This window comes from Trichomonas vaginalis, chromosome IV, assembly GCF_026262505.1.
Source record: "Trichomonas vaginalis G3 chromosome IV, whole genome shotgun sequence".
Classification (NCBI taxonomy): domain Eukaryota; phylum Parabasalia; order Trichomonadida; family Trichomonadidae; genus Trichomonas; species Trichomonas vaginalis.
Window position 1 is genome coordinate 14,040,044 of NC_067206.1, and position 26,234 is coordinate 14,066,277.

Sequence of the window (26,234 nt, forward strand, 5' to 3'; positions counted from 1 at the left end):
GACTCTCTGAGTCTCGGACTTTAAAAAAATAAACTTTATTTTTATTTATTTTTATTCTTACATAAATGAACAAAAATGGAACAGCTAAAATGAATGATAATCAAATAAGAGCCGAAGGTAGAAGGTTATTTAAACGCTTCTATAACATTCCTGATGGTGTTAATCCTAAAACTCGTAGAAGTTATTTAAATGAAGCAATAGATGCATATGAAGGATTTGACATTTCATCAGAAAGTGAGAGGTTAGCGAGAATGTTAAATGTTAATATTGATTTCTATTATTGTGATCCTCAACCAGAAGACGTAGACATTAACAAGGTAGACTTTCCATTAGTGGATTCAATAATGATAGATCCAGAATTTGAAACAGTAAATATTTTATTAACACAGAGTCCATGTGGAAAACTTCACGCTGACAGAATAACAGACGTTGAAGCACTCACAGGATATAAAGTTTGCCCCTTTTGCAAAGAAGAAGTATATTCTATCCGTGATGATCCAGAAAGGAAAAACCAAAGAAGATTTTTAAAACATTGTGAGAAATGTAAAGAAAATAATGGAAGATTAATTCAAGACGTTCAATTGCAAAACACACAACAACCATATGCACCACATATTACGAAACAGAAGATATATCAATGGCTATTAGCACATAATTTGCAGGAATATTATAAACCAACAAGATATTATATTACTTTTGACTTCGAAACATTAGAGACTAAAGAAGAATTACAACTTTCTGAGTGTGCAACTTTAAACGCTTACTTAAAACCATTCATGGTATCATCAACGGTTAAATTAAACGATAAAACATATACGAGGAATTTTTGCTTAACTTCGAGTGATTCTTTTATTTCTGATTGGATTGAGTTTTTATTTTCAACCTGTTCATTAGTTGCTAAATCCAATATTGAACAATATGAAGAATTAATGAAGTCGCAAACGGACCAAACGGCGGGGACTTTGTCTCATACATTAAATGAAAAACAGAAGGAAGCATTTAAAGAGCTTTTAGATGAAGAATTTAATAAAGTGAATATCATTGGTTTTAATTCAGGAAAGTTTGATTTAAATTTAATTCTTCGTGATTTAAATACTGCAAAATGGAAGATAAAATCAATGCTGGGTTCTTCTTCTCAATTTAAGCAAGTCATAGTAAAGAAAACAAACTGTCCATATGAATTAAGATTTATTGACATCAGAAATTATATAGCGGGTGGAACATTAGACCAATTCACTCAAGATTTCGGAAACAATAAATCACGTGTTAAATCCTTTTTCCCTTATCAATTCATCACATGGGAAATTACGAAGATGAATTATATAAAAAGGAACCATTCACGAAAGATTCATTTTATTCAGCATTAACACAAGAAACAATATCCGATTCAGATTATCAAATATCTCAATGATGCTAAAAACTTTAAGAATAGATTAGAATATTTTATTCATTATTGCAATAAAGATGTTGAAATTATGATTGACCCAATTGATAAAATTATCGAAGAAACATTTGTTTATAAATTGACATGCTTCATAATCTTTCTTTATCATCGAATGCATCAATGATTCGTTACGCGTTAGCATATAAGAACTTCAATCCTAACGAAACATATCCAGAAGAAGAAAATGTGGAATCAAGTTTTGAATTAACAAAAAAGTATTGGAAATATAAAATTGAATCATATAAGAAACAAGATGAAAAAGCAGAAAGGGATACTAAAAACAATGTTTCAATGGATGACTATCAATACTATCACGATTTAATCCTTTCATCTAAATGCAAAATGTGTGGTAAAGCGTTTACATATGCAAATAAACCAACATTGGATAGAATAGATAATGAAAAACCACATACCAAAGAAAATTGTCAGTTAATGTGTTGTTATTGCAATGTCGTAAAATCAAATAAAGATGAAGATGTTCAACGTTTAAGAATCAATTTAAGAAATTATGCATTAAAAAATAATTTACCAATGACTTTAGATTCAGTTGAAGCTTATCACATTCTCCGTAATGGAATTACTGGTGGTCTATCAAATGTTCAACATCGTGTTAATCTTAAAGGAATCACGCACATTAATAAACTTTCATATAATCCAGAAACTAAAACTGGATCAAATGAGGACACCAACATTATGACTCATTTCGTTGGAGTTGACTTTAATTCATTATATCCTTCATCATTTTCATCTAATCCTCATGATTTCATTCAATATACTGACCATAAAATGTATATGCCGGGAAGATTGAATGGTGTTATCATTTGTGATACAGCAACAAAGAAAGCAAAAGCACTGGGAATTATTAAGAAGAAAAATACTTTATTCGTGGCTGAAGTAAAGGGTCACATTGATGAAAAATACATTAATGATTACATTAACTTTTTACCGATAATAAGAAACTTAGATATTATCACAGATGAAAAAACAATTGGCAGTTTTATGTATAATTACATGAAATCAAACAATCTACCAGTTGACCAGAAACAGAGGAAATTAACTCAGTTAGCATCAACACACAACCAATATCAACCATTTTCTTCTTATTATCTTTGGTATCTAATAGACAGATTTCATTTTATCATCGATGATATTCAATCAATTTTAACATTTACGAAAAACACTTGTTTTAATGAATTTGCGAACAAATTTATGAACGAAAGACAAAAGGCTGAATTAGAAGGAAATAAAGGAAAAAGTTTATTTTGCAAGATTTCACTTAATGGATCATATGGTTACGATGCAATGAATACACAAAATTACGCAAAGACTAAAATAATGAATGCACAGAAGTCACGCGTTGCATGTATGTCAAATAAGTTTAAAAACATAAGAGAAATAGGTGAAGATACATATCAAGTGATGCTTAAAGATAGATTTTATAGATGTGATACATGTTTACAAGAGGCATTCTTCACTTTAGATAATGCTAAATACTGGTATTTGGTTTTCATTTATGATTTTATGTATAAATGCATGGATGTTAATCGTTTTCATTTCATTGAAGGTGATACTGATTCATCTTATTGGGCAATCGCTGGCGACCCAAATCTTCCTAACACTCAAGCATTTCAAGCAATTGTTACCGATAAACAATTTTATGATAAAAACATTTTCAAATTCGCACCTTTTGATTTCTTCTGTTTTGATGAGAAATTTAAACCTAAATTAAAGAATAAAGCTGAAGAAAAAGCACATGAGAAGAAGTTATTGGGTTTAGCAATTGAGAAACAAGGTGATAACATGGTTGCTTTATGTCCTAAGTGTTATACATCATTCAATGGTTCAATTGATGGAAGTGATTTTAAAAAGATTGCACAAAAAATGAAAGGTGTTAGTTTACGACAAAATAAACAATTAACACCTAAAAATTATTTGGATATAATAAATGATAAATTGATATTGATGGTCAGAATATTAATTTACAACTTAAAAACGGGTCAATGACTCGCTTAACAATTGGTAAGACTGCATTAACAGGAGCACACACTAAGGCTGTATGTTGTGAAAATGGATGTTGTATGCCATTTATTTAATAAAATACCACAGAAAGACAAAAGGAACCGTTAATGATGGTTTTGATACTATGATTCAAAGAGGTGGGCACCTTAAAACATTGATTTTATTTTTATATAAATGAATAACACAGATTTAAAAATTTTAATTGATGATTTAGTATTTAATCAAATTTTCTTAATTATTATGATTTAAAAGCATATCTCCAAAAATATAATAATAATATAACGGGTGATGATATGGAATATTATTATCCATATTAAAAAATGAAATTTTGAAATATCATAATAAAATAATTTCTGAAATTAAAGACAAAATTAAAAAATAAGATATATAAAGGGAAAAACTAAATCACAACTTAAACAGTTGAAAGATTTCAAAAATAAAGTATTAACAGAAGAAGATATTGATGAATTATATAAATTATATAATCCCGAGCCGCAAAAGCCAAAGGAACAAAAACAAAAGGAACAAAACACCCAGGTCCTTCAGACCATAAATGATGCACAAGCTTTAATTTATGATTCATTAGTTAAACCATATTCAGCCCGACTTTTAAATGAAGATCAACTTTTGGAATTCATCCTTCAACATAAACTCGAAGCGGGAAAGTATATCAAACCTTTATATACAGCATATTTAAAACAAATGAATAAAATACATCCAGAATTAATGAAGGAGGATTGAATTCCAAAATCAAAGCAGATAAAATTAAACCACTTACAACACCAAAACCTCCAACAGTAGTACCTCCTCCTCCTTCAGTTAATCCTTCATCATTCACTTTATTATATCCATTTCAAACATTTAAGAAGCAAAAATTTTAAAAAGGATTTCAAGATATTAAATAAACCAATTGACCCGAAAATTCAACCATTAAAGGAAAAATTTAGTCGACCTTCATTTGCTCCATATCCATATTCATACGAAATCGATCATCTGAATATTCAAAAGGAAACGTTACTTATTTATTTGCCATTAACATTAACACTAGATATTTATATTGCATTCCGGTGAAAGGGAAAACAGAACAGGAAACAAGAAGAGCTATTCAATACTTACTAGATCATGAAAGAGTAGATAATATCAGGGGTGATGGTGATAAAGGATTTCAGGCAGCTATGGCTCATTATTTCCCACAAATTAATTTTTACTTTTCATCCTCTCCATATACGTTTCATAATAAATAGTTGATGCGGTAATGAGAACTCTTAGAGATGCGTAGGGGTTAACGTCAGATATACTGGGATGGAAATCATGACTCCATCATACAGCAGTTAGTATATTATTACAATAATACATGGCATAGAACTATAAACATGAAACCGGTGGAAATGAAAAATGATATTTCAAAAGAATGGGAATATATTAGAAAGCAAATGGAAAAGTTAAATGATGTTAAACGTGAACAAATTAATTCGGGGCTCATGAATTTTAAACAAGGAAATAAAGTTTTAATTCATCTCGATTATGGAAAAACTGATAAATCAATGACAAAAAGAAGACGAAGATTTGACACAATAGCTGAATTTGTTAGATATATTAACGGCAATGCATTAGTTGAAGTTGACAAGAAATTAATAGAAATTCCGATTTATTTTATTACTCCATTATATTTAAATAATATTTAATTTTTTTATTTCGTAAGAAATGAGTGACAACAAAGCAGTCAAGAGTCCAGACAATGAATATAAAAAGAAACTAAACAGAATTAAATCAAAAATATGCTATTACAAAAAGAAGTCGCAATGCGGTGGGGTTGAAAACAATAAAACTAATGGAACTGAAAACGATAAAGAGAGGAAAGAAATAATCGAAAAATTAGAAACTTACCGTTCAATCATTAAACTGAGTGAAGCAAAAATAAAAGAATTTAATAGAATAAATAAATTGGTTGGAAGAGATGAATTTAATAAAGATGAATTTTTAAACTCTATCCAAATTTAATTTTTATTCCTCTTCGACAACATCTCTCTTTCCATCATTACTGCATAACCACATTTTCTCAATTTTAGTGGTTTGTTATTTTTAACATGTTCTTGCATCATTTTTATCATTTCCTCCCTTGTTATGATTCGTGGTAAATTTTGAGCTTGTGGGGTATTCATTTATGATAAAAATAAAAATTTAAATTATGCCGTTCTAAAGTTTGTGACAACATGACATTTTGACAACATCATGGGTTATTCAATAATTAATTATTTTTGAAGAACTGAAGGGGTCACCAGGTCACCAGGTCACCAGGTCATTTAACTTCTCTGAAAAAATGTGACAACATGACATTTTGACAACATCATGGGTTATTCAATAATTAATTATTTTTGAAGAACTGAAGGGGTCACCAGGTCACCAGGTCACCAGGTCATTTAACTTCTTTGAAAAAATGTGACAACATGACATTTTGACAACATCATGGGTTATTCAATAATTAATTATTTTTGAAGAACTGAAGGGGTCACCAGGTCACCAGGTCACCAGGTCATTTAACTTCTCTGAAAAAATGTGACAACATGACATTTTGACAACATCACAGGATTAATACAAAAATAAATTCAAATCATACTTTATAAAGCTTCATTCACAGGTATTTCATCGTCAGTAAATGATTCCTCATTATCGTTTGGTTCAATTTGTTTATATAATCCTTTCATTTCTTCTTTCAAAACATAATACCATGTTTGTTTACCATCTATTTTTCTTTGTTTCCTTTCACATTTATCCTTAATGCTCATTTGAAAGTTTTTGTCTTTCATGTCTGATGGTTTGCAGAATAGAGCATTTTTACACGTCATACCTGCACATAATTCATCATAATGTGTATTTATCCATTCATCTAAAGGATTTGTTGATAACTCGATTAAATCTTGTTTGGCTTCAGTCATCGGAATGATTCGTACATTAAATGATGAAAGGTCATATTGCATAAAATATGTTAAAAGGTTATCATAAAATTCCTTTGTGCATGAATCCATTAAATTCTTGAAGTAATCAAATTGACCCTTGAATTTACCATTAACTCTTAAAACTACGTATCTTCTGTCTCCAACTTCAATTTTGACAGGGTAAACGTTATTAGTTACGAAAATGAAGTTTGCAACATTCTGAGCAGTTCTTCTGGGTTGATTCTTTTCATTAATTCTAATCTCATTATCCGTTATAATTGATTTCAAAGCGTTGAAGTTTGCGAGTCTATCTTCACCTACATTCTTGAGTTCATTAAGTACAAGAAATATTTTATTCTCAACTACTGAGTTGAAATTACCCGTTAGCTCACTTATTTCAGTAATGTTTTTGCATGAATAACCAGCGAGAAGTTCAGAAATAATGTCAGTGAATCTGTTTTTACCTGTTCCCTGAAGTCCTTTCAAAATAATTGCTGTTTCATTCTTGATTCCAGGATGTTGAATCATTGATGCAATCCAGCCGAGTAGATATTTATACACTTCATCGTTATTATCACAAATGGCTTCTTTAATGAAATTCATAAACATCTCAATTTTTGAGTAATCAGGCTTTTCAAAGAATGTTGTATTTATAACCTTGAAACGTTGAGAAAACATCGGGGGAATCAGATTTAAAGCAAACACCCTTAACGGTTAATGAAGACAATTGATTTAATAGTACATCCATGCTGTTATTGTTTTACCTTCTTCTTTAAATAATTTAATCATTTTAAGTGACTCTTTCATGTTTGACTGAAGAACAAATGATATTTGATTCATTTTGTCGTGTATGTTGTAATCTTTCTGAATGAAGTATTTGTTTCCACAATCTACAAAAAGAATTACACGTGATAAATCTTCAATTACTTCAGAACTGTTTTTATACTGATGATTTTCAGCCTTGCGTCTAATATCTGTTATCAAAAACGAGTCATCAAGTTTGATATCAAATGTTATTTTTGGCTTACGTAATAAAGGTAAAACATATTCATCATAATATTCCTTTTGATAAAGTTTTAGAATCTTCACCAAAACAAATGGAGAAGTCATTAAATGTGCATATCTACTACGTGCTTTTTCAAAATTACTTTTTGCATTTTCAGTTAAATTGCAGAAGTTATAAACGTTATCGTATGCTTCATTAATCAAATGATTAGGTAACGAATTAATAGCTTGAAACAGTGTGAATAATGTTATTTCTTTTTCTAAATTCATGTTTCCACCATCATTATGTACTTCAAAATCAAGATGCCATCAACTATGCTCTGGGCAAGTTTATCGTCAATGTTTACATCTTTGTTTTCATTTTATACTCTTTATTTCTTCGCTCTTCTGTTCAACTCTTACCTTAATATTCAAATCATTTAATATATCATTCACTGTTCTAGTTAATGTTGAATCATAACTTCCACGAATGAATGAGTATGTATTGATTGGTTCTGTTGCATTCTTCGAACTCTTGAATCAGCCATAACCACTAAAGAACGTTTTGAATCATCCATAGAAGTCATTATGTCAATATCATAATCATTGCAGGAATAACATTTAATCATTCTGTTCGAAACTGCATAGAAGAAATTAGTGTTGCAATAAATGTGAAGACCTCTGATGCGGTTTTAACGATAACATCTTTATCCGAAAGTTTTGATAAAATGTCTTTTCTAACTGTTTCTTTAAGTTCATCATTGTACGATTTATTGATATCAACATCTATAATCGTTAAATTTGAAATTTTTATTTACTAATAAAGCTGTACCAGTTTTCCTTCTCTTCCTCCATTCATGTTTGAGGTAGTTATGTAATCAATCATGTTTTCACCAATTCTTTCGTTGAGGGTTTTAGTTTCTGCCACAACTAATTCCGCAATAATGAATCATAACTTTTTCATCAGAAACGATAAAGTTGCTGTTGTTGTTTGTTGCTGCCATTTATATAGGAATAAAAAATAAAAATAATTTTAAAACTAACTTTATTTTGGACTGCATCAAATTTTCTGTGTTGTTGTCAAAATGTCATGTTGTCACATTTTTTCAGAGAAGTTAAATGACCTGGTGACCTGGTGACTGGTGACCCCTTCAGTTCTTCAAAATAATTAATTATTGAATAACCATGATGTTGTCAAAATGTCATGTTGTCACATTTTTTCAGAGAAGTTAAATGACCTGGTGACCTGGTGACCTGGTGACCCCTTCAGTTCTTCAAAAATAATTAATTATTGAATAACCATGATGTTGTCAAAATGTCATGTTGTCACATTTTTTCAGGAAGTTAAATGACCTGGTGACCTGGTGACCTGGGACCCCTTCAGTTCTTCAAAATAATTAATTATTGAATAACCCATGATGTTGTCAAAATGTCATGTTGTCACATTTTTCAGAGAAGTTAAATGACCTGGTGACTGGTGACCTGGTGACCCTTCAGTTCTTCAAAAATAATTAATTATTGAATAACCATGATGTTGTCAAAATGTCATGTTGTCACATTTTTTCAGAGAAGTTAAATGACCTGGTTGACCTTGGTGACCTGGTGACCCTTCAGTTCTTCAAAATAATTAATTATTGAATAACCCATGATGTGTGTCAAAATGTCATGTTGTCACATTTTTTCAGAGAAGTGAAATGACCTGGTGACCTGGTGACCTGGTGACCCCTTCAGTTTCTTCAAAAATAATTAATTATTGAATAACCTAAATCATTTACTCACAATATTTTTGTACAAAACGACCCAAGCTTTTAACTTCTTTTCTGTAGTTCATCCATTACTTCATTACTAATTAATTACAGTAAAATATATTTAGTTCATTCGGTAAGCCTAAACCCTTTGGTTAAGTGTGTTCATTGAACTCTATACCATGCGAATACAGTCATAAATGGTGGCATGTATTCTTTACTTGTCCCGTTGTTTGTGTATATTCCTGAAACGAAATGTGTATGGTTTCCTTCTCCCTGAGTGTCACTCCAGTAACAATTTATGGCAAACTTAACGTCGTCTTTAACATCATATCCTTTACCTTTGTCATTCCTGACCAATCCAATATCTATGCTTATGCCAACCTGCTTGAGATGTGCTTAAATCTATGTAGTGACTATGTGCAGGTAAATTTTCACCTGAAATCGTTTTACTTCCCCCTGTTTCCTTTGAAGAGTTTGCACAATACAAAAACCTGTCAACTATTTGTTCCCATGCACCAACACCAAACATTACTTGAGGACCTCTTGCTTCCATAGATGTATAAATAGAACCTACTGGGTTCATTAAATCAAACATATGAGATATTATAGGATTGTCTCTTTTGAACTTAAAATATAGTGTAACTATTTCAGGTTTCTTCGTTTGTGTCAGAATATTTTTATAATATAATTTATGTTTTCAGGTAGGTAAATCTTGACTATAATATTTATTTCTGTCATCTGTATAATATACTATTCTCGTTTTTTCTATTGCATTATATCTTTTATATCTATAATAATCTAATATAATGTTAACTTTTGTTCATTACATGTGGTGTTCTGACATTCATCTCCATAGTCATAATAATATTGGTGCTGGAGCTGGGTCAGCAATGTCATATCTGCCATTTCATAAACTCTTAAATATTTCTTTTGTTCGTCTCCATATAAGTTAATAGCAGTTGTTGTCTAATGGAACTTTAACTTGTGTGCCATCATTCTTTTTATAACTTACATACATTTCATTGTTATTTTTCGGAATGAGTTTCCACCGTATACCATTTTTTAAGGAGTGTACAAACTGCCATCTAAAATATTTATTTTCTTCATTGACAGAAAAGTCGCCAACAATAGTTTCATATTTTTTTTGTCCTATCAAACTTTGGGATATTTCGTTAACATATGTTTTATCCGCTTTAAGGTCTAAACATCCTGAAACCCATCCTGTATCAGCTTTAGTTTTTAAAATCTTTGATGTCCATTCATGATACCATTCAACCATTTCTTTAATTTCATTATCTTTTTCATCCACATATTCCTTATCTGTCCTCTTCTTTAACTCACTATCCACATATGTTTTATCTGCCTTCTTCCCTAACTCATCGTTAACATATGTTTTATCCGCTTTAAGGTCTAAAATCCTGAAACCCATCCTGTATCAGCTTTAGTTTTTTAAAATCTTTGATGTCCATTCATGATACCATTCAACCATTCTTTAATTTCATTTATCTTTTCATCCACATATTCCTTATCTGTCCTCTTCTTTAAACTCACTATCCACATATTCCTTATCTGCCTTCTCCATTTATGTCATTAGGAAACCTTTTATGAATTCCTCATTTAAATAAATCTTCCAATCTTCAAAACTTTAGGAAATGCATTTAATGCGTAATATCTCTGTTCTTCTGGTGGAATTGATGTTATATCATCCGTTATTCCTTTAATTTTTGAATTCATAAATAAATTTCTTTTATATTTGATATCACTGCCACCACCTTTGCAAACGAATTCGAAATGTTCATTTTTCAATACTATCTCAAATCTCCATATTTCAACCTTTGCGTTTGTTCTGCCGTCTTTGAATTATATGCATATATGGCGTATGTAATGTCTGAAGGACCTGGGTGCTTTGTGCCTTAAGTTGTTGTGGTTGCTGTTGTTTAATCATTTATTATGATTTAAAAATAAATATTTAATCCGTTATCTCATCAGCTATTTTTTCTATTTGAAATTGCCATAATATTTCATTCATGAATTCTAAATCACAATCAAATAGGTCAGTTACTCTAAATTTAATATTTGATAAATCTTTTGAATGAAGAATAAATGAATTCCCGGATAATTGAAACGGATATGATAAAGAAAATGTGTTTAAGTTGATGGATAAAATGTTTTGTATTGATGGGTAAGAGTTAGGGTCTAATGTTTGATGTGAAAATCTCATTGGGGTATTAACTTTATCACATTTGATTAAAATGAAATTGGAACCAGTGTCAGAATACAAAACATCCCCAACATCTTTTTCAAAATTTAATATCCCAACAATGAACGAAGATGAGGAGTACAAAATTTAATTTTCAGCGGAAATTTAATAAGGTTATTTATTTCATCAAGTTCAAAAAGTTTATCAGGTTTTGATTTAAAATTTTCTTCATACCATACGATAAATGATTCATTTAAATAACTTAAAATCATGTTAATATCCCATTTCGCTATCACATTATTTATATACATATCATACGTTTTTTCATGGTCATCTTTAATAAATGATATATAATCTGAAGGGTCTAAAAGAATGGGATTAAATTTACCACTCACAGAAACGAGAGTAACATTATAAATTCCGCTAACTGTTAAATTTAATTCACAGTATTATTCGAAATAATTTGATAATTGACATTTTTATTACGATTAAAAATATGGTAAAGCGTTATTTTCCAGTGATAAATAAAACTAGGATAAGATTACCTCAAGAATTCATAAATTCAACGAATAAGAAATTCATTCATGTTATAAATTTTAGTGTTTTCAGAAAATATGAGTCAATGTCATATTCATCAACAGGTTATATTTCACTTCATTCAAATTTAGTTCAATCAAACCCATATAATGACCATTTCATAAGATTTTCAGATGGTATTAAAAATGTAATTGATAGATTAAAATATGAACAGATTGACAATATCGAATTTTTGGAATTTTGGTTTAAATATCCTGATGGAAAAAAGATTGAAGTTAAAGATAAAGCTGATACTATAACAAAAACAATTACAATGACCGATCCAGATAGTGGGGAACAAAAAGAAATAAAACAAACGATAGAAACTGGTGAAAGGTCAATTATTATTGATTATGATTCAAAGGATTATTATTCAATAATGTTAATGCTTGAATATTAAATGGCCTTAACAAAGAATTTTTCAAGTGATATTTTATATTCATCAACTATTTTATTATAAATATCATTATATGTTAAATGAAGTTCAGTTGTTGTTCCGTTCTTTGATATCTTAATTGTGCTAATATCCTTTATAGGATTTATTTTTGCAACTGTTCCGCAGCATGAAACCTCATCATCTATGAAAAATTGAATCTTAACGTCTGAATCTTGAACATCACAAAGAATGGCGATAATGTGAATTAATGATTCATAAGGTAAAATAATTAAACCGGATTGATCAATTAAATTTATTATTGAATCATAATTATTAATTATTATATCACGGTAAATTTTCATTAATTCTGAATTAATGTCTATTTTATATGGCGCATTGCGACTGGAATCGTAGATTCCTGGGTTCTCGATGTTTGATGAAAGAGGCGGGGGGTATGTTGGATAAGTGGGAATTTCAACAGGTTCTTTACCGGGTTCAGATAAAATGATTGGGTCTCCATCTTCTTTATTTTCCTCCTCCTTTTTCGGTAAGTCACGAGTTAATAAATTTGGTTGAGTTGCTGACCTTGTTAATTCAGGACTAACATTAACTTTAACATTTTGAATAATTCGTGATTTATCATCATTTACGTTATAACCAACCGTAATCTCTGCTTTTGCGTTAGTGTTCTTTTGACTAGTGAAACGTCTTCTCATTTATAATCGAATAAAAAAAGAAAAATATATTTAAAGTTTTATTTAGTTGTTACGGTAATATCCCAAGGTTCATCCTTGTTTGCTTATACTTTCTTTGTAACTGCACCAATTATGTTATTGATATTGCTTTGAGTTTCTTCCAGTCTTATTTTATCATTTACAATATCTTTAATCATTTCATTACATGCATTCTTAAAACCATCTGATTTTTCTAATTTACGTCTATCACTTTCTTTAATTAAATCAAAGTTATAACCTTGTTGAGAATAAAGTGGTTTCTTTATCAATTCCTTGAACGCTTCTGAAAGTGAAGATGAAGAAATTCTTGCCACTTGAATTGGTTTAAATTCTGCTTTCATTGCTTCTTTCTGTTCATTGAACACTGGATCGAATAAAGCAACTTTAAAGAATTTCTTAGCTGAAATTTCAGGTCTAATATTTGCATATTGACCATCAAACTGATTAACATATCGTGGTAATCCATCCGGTCCCTCTTCAACAGCATTTAATTTTCATTGAAATAAGAATATGGAATAAGATGGTATGAATACATTGGACCATTTTCACCTTCTCCAATGTATTGTTTAACAGCTTTTCCATTTTCATCAAATTGCATAGGATAACATTCATTATATGCTTTACGTTTAGGATAATCCGTCATTGTTAATTTATACCATTTATGACTTTAATATTTCCTTGACCATCAGTAACGAAAACTTCATTTATACCATCAGGCTTTCCATTTGGTCCTGTAATGTCTGCTTCATGTGCTTCCCAATTTGGTCCATGACGTTTGGCATATGCTTGAGCTTCTGGTAATGTTAAAACGTTTCTCATTTGTTTAACATCCCTTTTGAAGACCGGCAACAATGTGGACTAATTCTTTCATTCCGTCTGGAACTTTCATAGTTCTATTATATGCACCCTTTTTGTTTGTCCCTTGTTTTAATGGAACCTGTAGAAGATTTGCTATTTCTGTCATGTTTAATTATAAATAAAAAATAAAAATTAATTATAAAAAGTTAATCAAATTTAATGGAACCTTTATTTAAATCAACTATTATTTTTCCATGTTCACCTAATTGTTGATATTGTGTGTAAAGTTCATTAATGCTCATTGGTAAATTCACTTGATAAAGCATAACGTTCAACTGTTGACGACTAAACCCACTGAAAATGAAAAGTGTTGATAGATTTGATTTAATGTTTGTGCTTAATGCTTTGAAGTATTGAACAGCCATGAAGAATGAACACTGAATGTGTCGACATTGAGTTAATAATTGATTAAAATATGATTTCTCATTAGTTATTAGTTTTGATTTCACGCATCATCTAGAAAAATTAGTGAATGCAAAAATTCTCTATCAAAATTTGAAATAGAAAGTGTTTCAAATAATTCATCCCTTGTTTATCAATAATTTTATCCTCTAATCCTTGCTTCTTGATTGTATTATATAATTCTTTATACATTAAAAAGTTTTTTAAATAATCTTCTGCTTCTTCTTGTGATAAATAAATAATTGGAATTTTGATTAAATGCTTTAAAGATTCAAATGTATCATCTGAAGGTGAACCTGAACGGTTGATATAAATTAACACATGTGAATGGGGGAAGTGTTAGCAATAATGATAATTTGTTTTAATATCGTTAATGTTTTACCTTTATTTGTTTACCAATTGCTGCAGTGATTGAATTTAAGTAACATTCAGAATATGGAATTTTCATTAATTTTTCCTTAGATAGAGCATTTCTATTATCACTCAATGCTTCATTAATCATATCATCTATGTAGTATTATATACTCTGTTAATTCTTCAGAATTGAAATCCATTTAATCAAAAATAAATTTATAATTTTAAACATTTCTATTCATCAATATTTCATCATATGAACTTCTATACTGTGGTGGTGTACCTGTTGGATGATATTTCAAACCTTCATCCGGTGTCCATGTCCAATACGTAGTCCTAGTAAACCAAACCTGAGGAGGATTTGTCACTTTGAACAGTAAGTGTCATTTTCACCCTGAATGATTGGATAAGCTTTCACTTGTACTGTAACTTGTGAGTTGAAAGTTTCTAATCCATCAAAGAATATACCCGCTCCATCACGTTGAACTGGAATAGTGCATAAGAATGAAGTTTGGTCTTTCCATGTTCTAGCTAATGGCGTGCCATTATCATCATTCAGTGGTCTAGTTAATGAGTCCTCGTATTCTTCTGTGCATTCATTCACTCCATCTAAATCAGAAGCTTGAAGCATACGTGTAAAGAATATGTCGCCCACTGTGGTCATCGCTTGATCGGGGAAGTTTCTGGAATCTATAGTGACCTGAAGACCTCGAAGCATTGGATTTTCTAAAACTGTTCTTTGCATTGCATTCTTCGGAAATGTTAACACAACATCTGTAACATTATGAAGAGCGTATGAGAAATCTGAGCTGATACCTTCAGGAGTGATGCAACCTCCATTTAGTGAACGAACGTCAATATGTTGAGCTGGAATCATGAATGGATCTTCCTTACTGAATAAACGTGGTATTGCTTTAACTGATTCTTCAATTAAACCGTATCCTGGTGTAATGCATTTATCCTCTAAAACTTCCATCTTTGTGCATGAAATAATAACGTCATCAACTGTTGCGTCAGCAGATGTAGCGGCTAAGCTTGTAATTAATTTGGCAGGAAGTCCGATTTGTTGGAATTTGCGATCATATTTATAAACATGATTCATAATCTTTTCATAATTTTCATCAGTTATCTTTTCATAAACGTAATTTTGTAAATCAGCAACTCTTAACGGGTCAACCTGACAAAATACTAAAGTATCCCTGAAAACATAATATTTAAGAATGATTTCACCAAATGATTTAGGATAATCATCGAACGCCTGAAATGCTAACAAATCATTTACCGGAATAATCATATCAAAAGTGATATCAACTTCTTCATTTGCTTTCTTGAAAACTTCTGAAGGGTCAATATATTTACCACATACTGAGTTATCATATTTTTGAACATTATTATATAACGAATGAACAAACTTTTTAACTTTCCTTTCTGATTTTGGTTTATATGTTGCAAATGCGAAAGATTCACGGGCGCAATCCATCTGAAGATAACCGGCATCACCTCTTTCGGTTTCTACTTCTAATTGTTTAAAGCTTTGATTTGATGATTTGTAACCAACGAATAAACGCATGCATTTAAAAGCGGCATCACATGTGAAAGCTTTATTTGAAACTAGAGTTGCTTTAACTTTGCGTTTAATATATGTGTCACCTAATTGGTTCACATCATGAGCCGGATTTGTAATTCTTAAATGAGTTTGTTTATCATCAAAATATGGAGCATCAGAGTCATAGCATGAACTTTCAAGTTCTCTATAATATCTTCTACCGTCATTCTTTGCGAATATTTCATTTATCTTTTCGAATGAATGAAACACATTTCCATTAATCGGTTTAGTGTTTGGCACCAAATAGTTAGTCGTCATTTATTAATAAATAAAAAATCAAAATTAAAAGATGAAAATGAATTTTTAATTTTAATGAAATAATCAACTATGGCTGCAGGTATATTTTAAGAAACTGTGGAATAAAGTAAAAAGAGGAGCGCATAAAGTTTGGGAAACAATGAAGAAAGGAGCAAATTGGATATTTAAGAATAAAGAAGCAATTAGTGACGTTGCTGAATCAATAACACCAAAAGCCGCCCCAATAAGAGAAATTTAAATAAAGGAGAAAAAGTTTATCAAAGACTTCAACCGATACTAAGATAAAAATAATATTTATTTTTCCACTATCTACCTCCTATTTTATTAAGTATTCCTTCAGCTATTCCACCAATTGCGTTACCTGCTTGTGCTCCCATCGCCGGATTACCTGCTTTAGTACCTAATACTCCACCTATGATAGTTCCTGCCGTTTTCGCTACTGGTGCCAAAAAGTTTGCAACGGGTTTAATATTTTTATGAACCCAACCTGCAGCTTTCTTAATTCCATCCCATAATTTTTTAAAGAATCCTGCCGCCATTTCTGATTTAATATTAATTAAAAAATATATTTCATCACTTATATTCTAATTTTTATTTAATGATAAATGAAACCGATTTTAAAAATAAATGAAACAGAGGAGGAAGAAAGTGAAAATGTTCAACAAAAAATAAACGTTGTTAAACCAATTACTGAAATAAAAATTTTTTCATCTGTTGAAGAATTTAATGACTATTATGCTAATAATAAAAAATTATTTGAAGAATTGACAACATGTAAATTGAATAAAATGTTTAAAGTTGATGGATTCAAAATTTCAAAAATAAAAGGGGTGGTTAGTTTGAAATCTATTCCTCAATCAAGAATCACCTCATTAATGAAAATAGATGATTTAACAAAAAGAATAGAAATTATTGAAGAAAGAATGAATCAAATAATTGATTTCATAAATCATGACTCGTTGAGCCCGGGTCCTTAAAGCCCATCACTGAGTTCAAGGTTATATTCATCAAATATTTCATTATTAAATGCAACTTCTGCTAGTTTATTTATTTTTTCAATACGATCATTTGAAAGTCTATCGTTTAATTTTTTCTGAAGTTTTTCATTTTCTAGTTCTGAAACTTTATTTGGATGATATTTAAACCCGTTAAATTCTTTTTCCTCAGTTTTGATCATTAATTTACAAAGAACTTTTGTGGTTGGAATTCGTTTAAACCATTTATCATTAATATTTGTTATAAATTCAATATTCGGAATTAATTCCCAAATTTTTGCATTTTCAATTAATTTATTATCAAATGCAAAAGCAATAGGTTTAATATTAAACTTACCTTTATAATATAAACTTTCTACATAATCATCGAAATAAACATCTACTTGTTTAACATTTTCAAGAATTGGTGAAAGAGCATCCATTAATTGATTGACGGTTACGAATCTTGATCCACTCATTTTCTTACGAATTAAAAAAATAAAAAAAATAAATTTAACTTAGTTTTAATTTTACGTAAGAAGTCAATTTTTTAAATCTTGATTTATTCAAAAACGTAAGAATAAAAACCGTAAGAATCATACATTTTTTACTTCATATGTTAAAAAAATGATACAAAATCGTTCAATATTGTATGAATTCTTACGTTTACAAAAAAAGTCACACAACCCGCATCATATACTACTAATTAATTAAGGCACCCTCATTACATATATAACTTTGGGCTTCAAATTTTTATTATTGGCCGAGTTTGAAAAAATCATGAAAAAATCAACTTTTTAAAATTGAACTTGAGGAAAAATTTTTCAGCATTTTTTGATCGATAAAGGTATTTTTTCTTCTTATCAATACATTGGTACACATATACCCCTGCTATTTGATGAATGTATTAGATAAACTTATTGAAAACTTTGATCAAGCGCATTCAATTTATAATACTAATAAAGAGTCATTCACAGAAGATGATATAAGAAGACACATATTTATTTGTCTTGTGACTGGCATAGGTTTCGAAAAATACGCCGAGATTATGGCATACAATAATATTCATATTCCTTCAGTTAGTACACTTTTTGAAAGACAGCATATTTATGGAAATGTTATTGAAGATTATGTTTTAGCGAAAATTCAAGAACTGAAAGATCGGTTTGTTGCAGATGATGATGATATATATGCATATGATGCTGCTTTTTCTGGAAGACGTGGAGCAAAGCAAGCATGTGGAAATATTGCAGATGTCAAGCATAATTTTATTTGTGAAATTGGTATTGCTGTCAAGGATGAATCTCTTGCTGGTAAATTCAAAACAGTAATTGCTCTTCCACCTGATGCACCTTCATCTATGTTGGAAAACAATATTCTTCGAAAGCTTTTAGAAACTGATACCATGCAATCTGCATAGGGATCTGTTTGTGATGAAAACTCCAAAGTTGCTAACAAATTAGGTGAAGCAGGAGTACAAGCAATGATCTTTCGAGATGTCAATCATAGTATTATTAATGCATTTAATAAGATAAAAAAAGAACAATCACTACTTTTAATACATTTTCGAAGCATTCTCAATAATCTGGAACTTGATCTAGAGCTCAAAATAATAAAATGGAAAGGTCTGAAAGTATTATATAAGAATCATGAAAGTATTGAGTCAATGTCAAAGGATATTGATGCTATCGCGCCCCTATTTTATTTTTTTCATCCCGTTTTCACACAAATTTCAATGAAGCGTATCACGCTCTCAAATCACGACCTGTAGCAAAGGATTGCCCTTGGACAATTGGATTTGTTATACGTTGTTTAGTTGCTGTTCCTGCATACAATCATAGCAACTGAAAATCTCTACTTAGAGAATGTCTTCGTGTCGATGTTTCTCAATACAGTCTGACAAACAAAACTCGAATTGCAAGCATTGAGAAGCGCTCAGAAAAAGACAGGGCAAGAGCGCAGTCTACGGCATACAAATCAACGCATATTGAAATACTGAAGGAAAAGCTTGTTATGAAGCAAAAGCAGAAAGAAACTGTACTTGATTACAAGTCAACGGGGATCTGAGAAATCGTCCGAAAAATTAAAATTTGACAGCGAATTGGTCCGAAAAAAATCAATAGTTTTTAAATTGGAACAATCCTTTATAACAAGTGTATAAAAGCATCATAATTATATTGCAGGCTTTTCATCTTGTGGAATCCTGCGCTTCGCTTGGAGAGATGGCAAAGAACGTTTTATTAATTCGTGTATATTCCAAATACAAAGATAATAATCATACATCAATAATAAACCGTGACTACTCAAGCAGATAATGCCTTATTATAGTAATTTAATACCAAGCTTATGAAGTTATATTGAAATAATGTAAAATATCAACAAATTTTCGGACCAATTCGCTGTCAGATTTTTCACAGCAAAAGAAGGATGTCCTCAAGATTGGATGAGCAAAACATGGTTGCTTAAAAGAAATCCAAATCAATTGAATGAAGAAGATTTTCGATTAGTTTTATATAATTTTCCTTATCTTTATATCAGAGTATATGGAAGCTATGCTGTTACAGTTTTCCCATTTGCTGACACACTTGCAGAAATGCAATCTAAGGTAGGAAATGATGGTATCTTCAAACATAAGATTCCCGAGCATTATCCGCCATTAAAAGGAATAATTGATATCATGTATGAAACAAAGACAGCGATTAATGAAACAGAAAAATCATGAAGAGTCTCATACTTTGTAAAGCCATCACTGAAATGTGAACTCAGTTGTGCATATGATAATGGATATATCAATTCTATTATTCAATTATGCACATTTGTTCCACAATTGAATTCATTTTTTAATCATTATAGTCAAGAATGTTTTAATTCTTAAAACCAGAAATATTTTACACAATCAAGTATTCCTTTGAAAGAAAGGCAAGTACTTGGAATTATGAAAGAATTTTATGATCTAATCAATGGTGATTTCACAGAGAAAGGTATGCCACAACAATTTCTTGTTTTATACAATGCATTATGTGAAAATTCGGAAGAATTTAAAGATTCAATTGCATTTCTCGAAAATTTATTCGAAATCTATCATATATTGGATTCAAGTGTTACAGAATTAAAGGACTTTGAATTATTAAATAAAGCTTTCTATGCGAAAAATCATACAATTTCAATCATATTCGAGGAAGAAAAAATAATTGGAATACCAGAGAATTGGCCAGAAATTTTAATTGTCAATTCAATTAAATCAAATAACTATCTTCTTCCTAAGCATTTCTCTGAAAATCCAGAAATTACTTATCATCCTATTAAGTTCATCATTCAACCATTTATGCAGATTGATGAAATTATATGGTATTTCTTTGATTCAAAGCATTTTGAGATTTGGCCACAAAAAAAGTCTGCGAAGAGATCAATTAACATGTTAACACAACTCATTTCTACATTATTCATCAGAAAAGAAATAGGTTTTTCCCCAATCAATAACGATTTCGTGTAAATCACAGAATTTTTGAGTCCGTAACAAATTTGCCCAGTGTCACTTTTTCTAAAAATGATACTTAGGTTTAAATGTCAAAATGGTTTACATGGCAGAAAATTGAATAGTTTACAGTGTGTTGTTCAAAGGAATGGGACTAATATTTAAACAATAGTTTCAAAATATATATGTTAATAATTATGATCAGTATAGTGAAGCAGTGTTATATCTTCAAAGATTTAGTAAGATTCAAATTAGATTATGCAAAAAAAATTTCTAAACTAACAAACAGAGATTTACAATAAATACTCATAATGAAATAATTACCATACTGAAGCAGTGTTATATCTTCAAAGATTTAGTAAGATTCAAATTAGATTATGCAAAAAAAATTTCTAAACTAACAAACAGAGATTTACAATACGTTCATCAATTTTATAAACAAAGATATACTTACATTATGGATTTAGTATAGTATTCTCATAATAGAGTTATTATTAGAATACTATACTATAGACAATTACAATCTTTGCTTAATTAGTACAATGAATTATATTGGTATATAATTCTATTCTAATAGCGTACACTCCTAATATATTTGAGCATTTATTAGAAGATATAATAATATAAAATAATTAAATATATTTTTGATTTATAACATATTCATTAAGTCATTACTCTATTAATTTTTAAATTTACTTTTAATATTTTCAATAATTAAAAACTAAATTTCATTTCAAACCAAAACCAATCATATTTCAAATAAAGGCCAAACATATCTCAAATTTCGACCACGTTTGATCTCAAAATTAGACCACTCATTTATTCAAAATTCAAAATCTTTCAATTTCGATTTTTTCAATATATCACTTCATTTCTCAATAATGGAACAGGATTCAACTGTCTTTAACTTAACAGAGTTGTTAAAATTTGGAGTTAAACAAGAGATTCAGGGAAACTATGCATATGGAATGCGTGTTCGGTCTGAAAGATCAATTATAGAATATTTTTGCAAACATGCGGGATGCAAAGCACGGTTTACAGTAAAAATTCTTGACCAAGGCAAATACTTACTCAAAAGCAAAACATTTAATGATCAGCATAATCATTCACAGCCAAATTCTGTTCAAAATCCTTACTCATCTGTTTTTTACAGAAAATATATGGAACATTATTTTCAAAACGGCGCAAATAGAGCAATTGCACAGCTTCAATGTTTTAAAGATTTAGATATTCCAATTAATCAAGCAACAATTCCACCAATGTACAGACAAAAGCCAGATGCTTTAGCTCGCTTCTCCCAGTGTGTTTCAGCTTTAAATCATCGATTTTCATCAGATGACATCACATCACTGGAAATTTTTGTTCAATCTATTAAGGATAATTCACCTGACGATTTAATGGAATTCATATCCGAAAATGACACTTTAATTTTTTATTACGCACCTTTTGAAGCAAAAGCAATAGCATATCAAATTGTCACTTTTCATATTGACAGCACATATAAATTACTCAGATCAAAAATACCATTTTATGCTTTAACTGGTAAGTACAAAGAAATGCATGGATTTCCATTTCTTTATTTCTTTGTACAACCAGACAAATCCGAAAATATCCAAATATGTCTTGTCAGATTTTTTGAATGGTGCCATTTGGAACCACAATATATTAGTATGGATTGCGCCCCTCAAATAGCAGAAGCCGTTGAAAATGGAATTCCGGCATGTCACATTTTATGGTGCGGGGTACATGTTTTAAGAGCAATTTTAAGAAAAGTGACAAATTTAAAAACATGGAAACTTTTGAAAATTTTTACAACATTATGAAACAATTAGTTTTCGAACTCAACGCTGATCAAATTGAAGAAGAAAATGAAAAATACGAAGAATTACTTCAACTTCTTGAAACAGATAAAACCGCTTCCGATTATTTTAATCGTCAGTGGCGGTTTAATATTTACAGATGGATTGCAAGAGATCGAGAAGCTGGTGATTCTACAAATAATTTATCAGAGTCACATTTCAGATCTTTAAAACATGATTTCTTCCCGGAAAGAAGAAATATGAGACTTGATGATCTGGTAATTGAATTATATACAAAAGTGACACCATCACTTTTAATCCGACTCAAAATTGAAAACGATGACAAAAGATTTGTCAGAATTATGGAAAAGACGATAAGAAATTCTGAAGAAATCAAAGAAGAAAGAAGACTTCAGTGCATCAATACGGCTCAAGCTTTATTAAAAGTACTCGAGGCAGGCCAAATCGATCCAAATAATGTTTATTCTGCCCTTAAAGTTCTGTTAGCTCGTCATCATTATATTTAATAAATTATATTTTTATATATATATTTAATTATTTTATATTATTATATCTTCTAATAAACGCTCAAATATATTAGGAGTGTACGCTATTAGAATAGAATTATATACCAATATAATTCATTGTACTAATTAAGCAAAGATTGTAATTGTCTATAGTATAGTATTCTAATAATAACTCTATTATGAGAATACTATACTAAATCCATAATGTAAGTATATCTTTGTTTATAAAATTGATGAACGTATTGTAAATCTCTGTTTGTTAGTTTAGAAATTTTTTTTGCATAATCTAATTTGAATCTTACTAAATCTTTGAAGATATAACACTGCTTCAGTATGGTAATTATTTCATTATGAGTATTTATTGTAAATCTCTGTTTGTTAGTTTAGAAATTTTTTTTGCATAATCTAATTTGAATCTTACTAAATCTTTGAAGATATAACACTGCTTCAGTATGGTAATTATTTCATTATGAGTATTTATTGTAAATCTCTGTTTGTTATCAATGCAATGTAGAATTTTTTAGAAAAAGTGACCCTGGGTAAATTTGTCCGGGTCTCCAGAATTTTTCTTAAAAATTCTGAAAATTGCGGAATATTTAATAAAATTTTATGCTTCTTATTTGTTATTGTTTTCACATATTATCTAACCTATAGATACAAGGTGATGTGAATTTTGCATCCCTGGGATGGACGATACACCCAAAGTGTCACCTTTTTTGGGATAACAAAAATTTATATATATGAGAGTTCTGCAAATCATATGCACAATATCTATTCTGCCCGACTTCTTGTATATAGGAGTCAGGCTGAATAGATATTGTGCATGTGGCAATATAAGTATTTCCGAGATTGCCATCGTGCGCTATAGCACACTACTTCTCCTTGGTCCTAGCTCGGTTCCAAGGATATCGGTGTTCAAGGATTTGGCAGGTCCTCCTGAAGTCTCTCATTCGATGAGAGATTTCGGAAGAACCTTGCCTTAGAGTATTCCAACTCTTGTTCTCTTGTCCCTGAATAGTCAGAAAAGCTATTTGACTACTTAAGGCAGAGATTATCCGAGGTCCCTCATTTGATGAGAGGCCTCGGATAATCTCTGCCTTAAAGTTGTACACTTGTAGTCCATCAGAATGTAAGTATACACGGATAGGACAGCTTTCTTCTGAAGTCTTAGATTTGATGAGAAGCCTCAGAAGAAAACTGTCCTATTTTATAATAGGAGGAGTTTCAGAAGCTCCAGAGCTCCCTTTCGTAAGGAATAAGAGCTTTGGAGCTCCTGGTTCGAAGATGTGCTTCGCATCTTTCATCAGCATAGGATATTTATCAACTGGGACTCTGTTGATGAAGACTCAGGAGCTCCAAAGCTCCCTTTCGTAAGGATTAGGAGCTTTGGAGCTCCTGGTTCGTAGATGGGCTTCGTATCTTTCATCAAAAGAGGCCCAAATGGTAAATATCCTCTGCTGATGAGCTTCAGGAGCTCCGAGGCTCCCTCTCGTAACGATTAGCAGCTTTGTAGCTCCTGAAGGTAAGGTAGGATTGCTCTGATCTCTAATCAGTAGATGCCATGCCTCATTATGGACTCTACTGACAAGAGATCAAGAGCTCCAAGGACTCCCTTTTAGCTAGTGGCATTCTCACCATTTAGTAGGATCGCTGATCCTATTAATGAAGTGATCACTTAATATACGTTTTGAATAAATTGAATTTTTTTACAAAAATTTAGTATTTTTTATAAACATCACATATATATTATAAATACGTAAATATATTCTTTAATTCAAAAAAATCAATTCGGTTTCGGGCTGGGTATCCCAGCCCCAAGTATTCAATTTTATTCAATTTTTTTAGAATTTTGGGTTGGGGGGCCCAGACCAAAACAAACTTTATATTTTGATGTGTAGATGCGTATGTGTACATCATTATTGCGTTATATATTATATTTTTAATGAAAAAAAAATCTGATTCAAAAAAAAATTATCACTAATTAGTTGATAATATAAAGAAAAAATATATAAATTGTATGTTTTGAGAGTATTTATCCACATTCACTCATATGAATTTCATTAAATAGTGTCTTTTTACTCCAAAATTTATTTTGAATTATTGAAATCAAAGAAAAAAAGCTAGAAAAATTTCTCGAAATTTTTATTTTTTAAAAAATTTTGGATTTTATATTAAAAACTGACACTGGGAGGACGATAGGGCTGGGATTAGAGATACCCCGCTCACTTGGGAAAAATACGGATCTATAATCTAACCAGAAACAAATGTAAAGAATAATTATATAACATAAGGCAGGAAATTTTAAGTTAATAAAAATGCAATTTTAGTTATATAACATTTTCTAATTAGTGTTATAAAAGAATCATTACTTTCTGTAAAACATCAAGTTTTTATAATGTCCGCCAAAAGATCCAATTGATCAAGAATTAATATTGATGATCCAAAATCAATATGAAAAATTCGAATGTGGTATTCAAAAAATGAATTAGATATTGAATATGGAGCCATCAAAACTTTGTGTACCAGCCAATAAAGTTAGAGAAGTATATACATTATTAGGAATCAAACAAGGAAGCCCAAACAAAAATTTGCTCAAATATTACACAGAATGTGAAGCGGTTTAATCCGATTTTTAAATTCTGATCAACATATCCCTGTTTTCGGTATCATTGACGATAGAAGTCGGTTTTTACTTGCATTGAAACTTTTGCCCAACAAAAATACAGCTGAAACAACAAAATCTGCCAAGGCCACAATAGACACATACGGTTTGCCATTTTGCTTTTGGTCAGATAATGGTACAGAAAATGCAGGCCAGTTCACAATTTTTCTGATGACCAATAAAATTGAAATCAGAAAAACTTTACCACATATGCCAAGGCAAAATGGTTAAATAGAACGATTGTGGCCAACATTGGATAAAAATATTCCAAAGAAGTTAAGAATTGAAAGAATTCAAAATGC

At 30.2% G+C, this 26,234-nt stretch overlaps 5 protein-coding genes and 5 pseudogenes across 10 annotated transcripts, besides 4 other annotated features; 6 read left to right on the forward strand and 4 right to left on the reverse strand.

Annotated features, from left to right (window-relative positions):
• Window positions 1–15,430: part of a mobile genetic element that runs on past the window's edge.
• Window positions 66–1,937, forward strand: TVAGG3_0088620 (annotated as a pseudogene). The gene has a single exon. A coding segment is annotated over exon 1 (1,872 nt).
• On the forward strand, window positions 2,654–3,537 carry TVAGG3_0088630 (annotated as a pseudogene). The gene has a single exon. A coding segment is annotated over exon 1 (884 nt).
• On the forward strand, window positions 5,168–5,464 carry TVAGG3_0088640 (uncharacterized protein; the record flags this gene model as incomplete). The annotated part of the gene is made up of 1 exon (XM_051222367.1): window positions 5,168–5,464. One exon carries the CDS (start codon window positions 5,168–5,170, stop codon window positions 5,462–5,464), a length of 297 nt encoding a protein of 98 aa, XP_051107353.1.
• Window positions 6,082–7,509, reverse strand: TVAGG3_0088650 (annotated as a pseudogene). The gene has a single exon. A coding segment is annotated over exon 1 (1,428 nt).
• Window positions 9,294–10,865, reverse strand: TVAGG3_0088660 (annotated as a pseudogene). The gene has a single exon. A coding segment is annotated over exon 1 (1,572 nt).
• TVAGG3_0088670 (uncharacterized protein) lies at window positions 12,557–12,999 on the reverse strand (the record flags this gene model as incomplete). Its single annotated transcript, XM_051222368.1, has 1 exon — window positions 12,557–12,999. A coding segment is annotated over one exon (443 nt), but the record flags the coding sequence as incomplete, so codon positions are not given.
• Window positions 13,083–13,599, reverse strand: TVAGG3_0088680 (annotated as a pseudogene). The gene has a single exon. A coding segment is annotated over exon 1 (517 nt).
• Window positions 15,431–18,367: 2,937 nt separating the features above from the next.
• On the forward strand, window positions 18,368–18,889 carry TVAGG3_0088690 (uncharacterized protein; the record flags this gene model as incomplete). The annotated part of the gene is made up of 1 exon (XM_001312981.1): window positions 18,368–18,889. One exon carries the CDS (start codon window positions 18,368–18,370, stop codon window positions 18,887–18,889), a length of 522 nt encoding a protein of 173 aa, XP_001312982.1.
• Window positions 18,890–21,777: 2,888 nt separating this feature from the next.
• Window positions 21,778–23,077: a mobile genetic element.
• TVAGG3_0088710 (MULE transposase domain-containing protein) lies at window positions 22,105–22,767 on the forward strand (the record flags this gene model as incomplete). The annotated part of the gene is made up of 1 exon (XM_001284762.1): window positions 22,105–22,767. The coding sequence occupies one exon, from the start codon at window positions 22,105–22,107 to the stop codon at window positions 22,765–22,767; it is 663 nt and encodes a 220-aa protein (XP_001284763.1).
• Window positions 23,078–23,105: 28 nt separating the features above from the next.
• On the forward strand, window positions 23,106–23,270 carry TVAGG3_0088720 (MULE transposase domain-containing protein; the record flags this gene model as incomplete). The annotated part of the gene is made up of 1 exon (XM_001287892.1): window positions 23,106–23,270. One exon carries the CDS (start codon window positions 23,106–23,108, stop codon window positions 23,268–23,270), a length of 165 nt encoding a protein of 54 aa, XP_001287893.1.
• A 1,124-nt stretch (window positions 23,271–24,394) lies between these two features.
• Window positions 24,395–24,465: a mobile genetic element.
• A 21-nt stretch (window positions 24,466–24,486) lies between these two features.
• Window positions 24,487–24,792: a mobile genetic element.
• The last annotated feature ends 1,442 nt before the right edge of the window (window positions 24,793–26,234 follow it).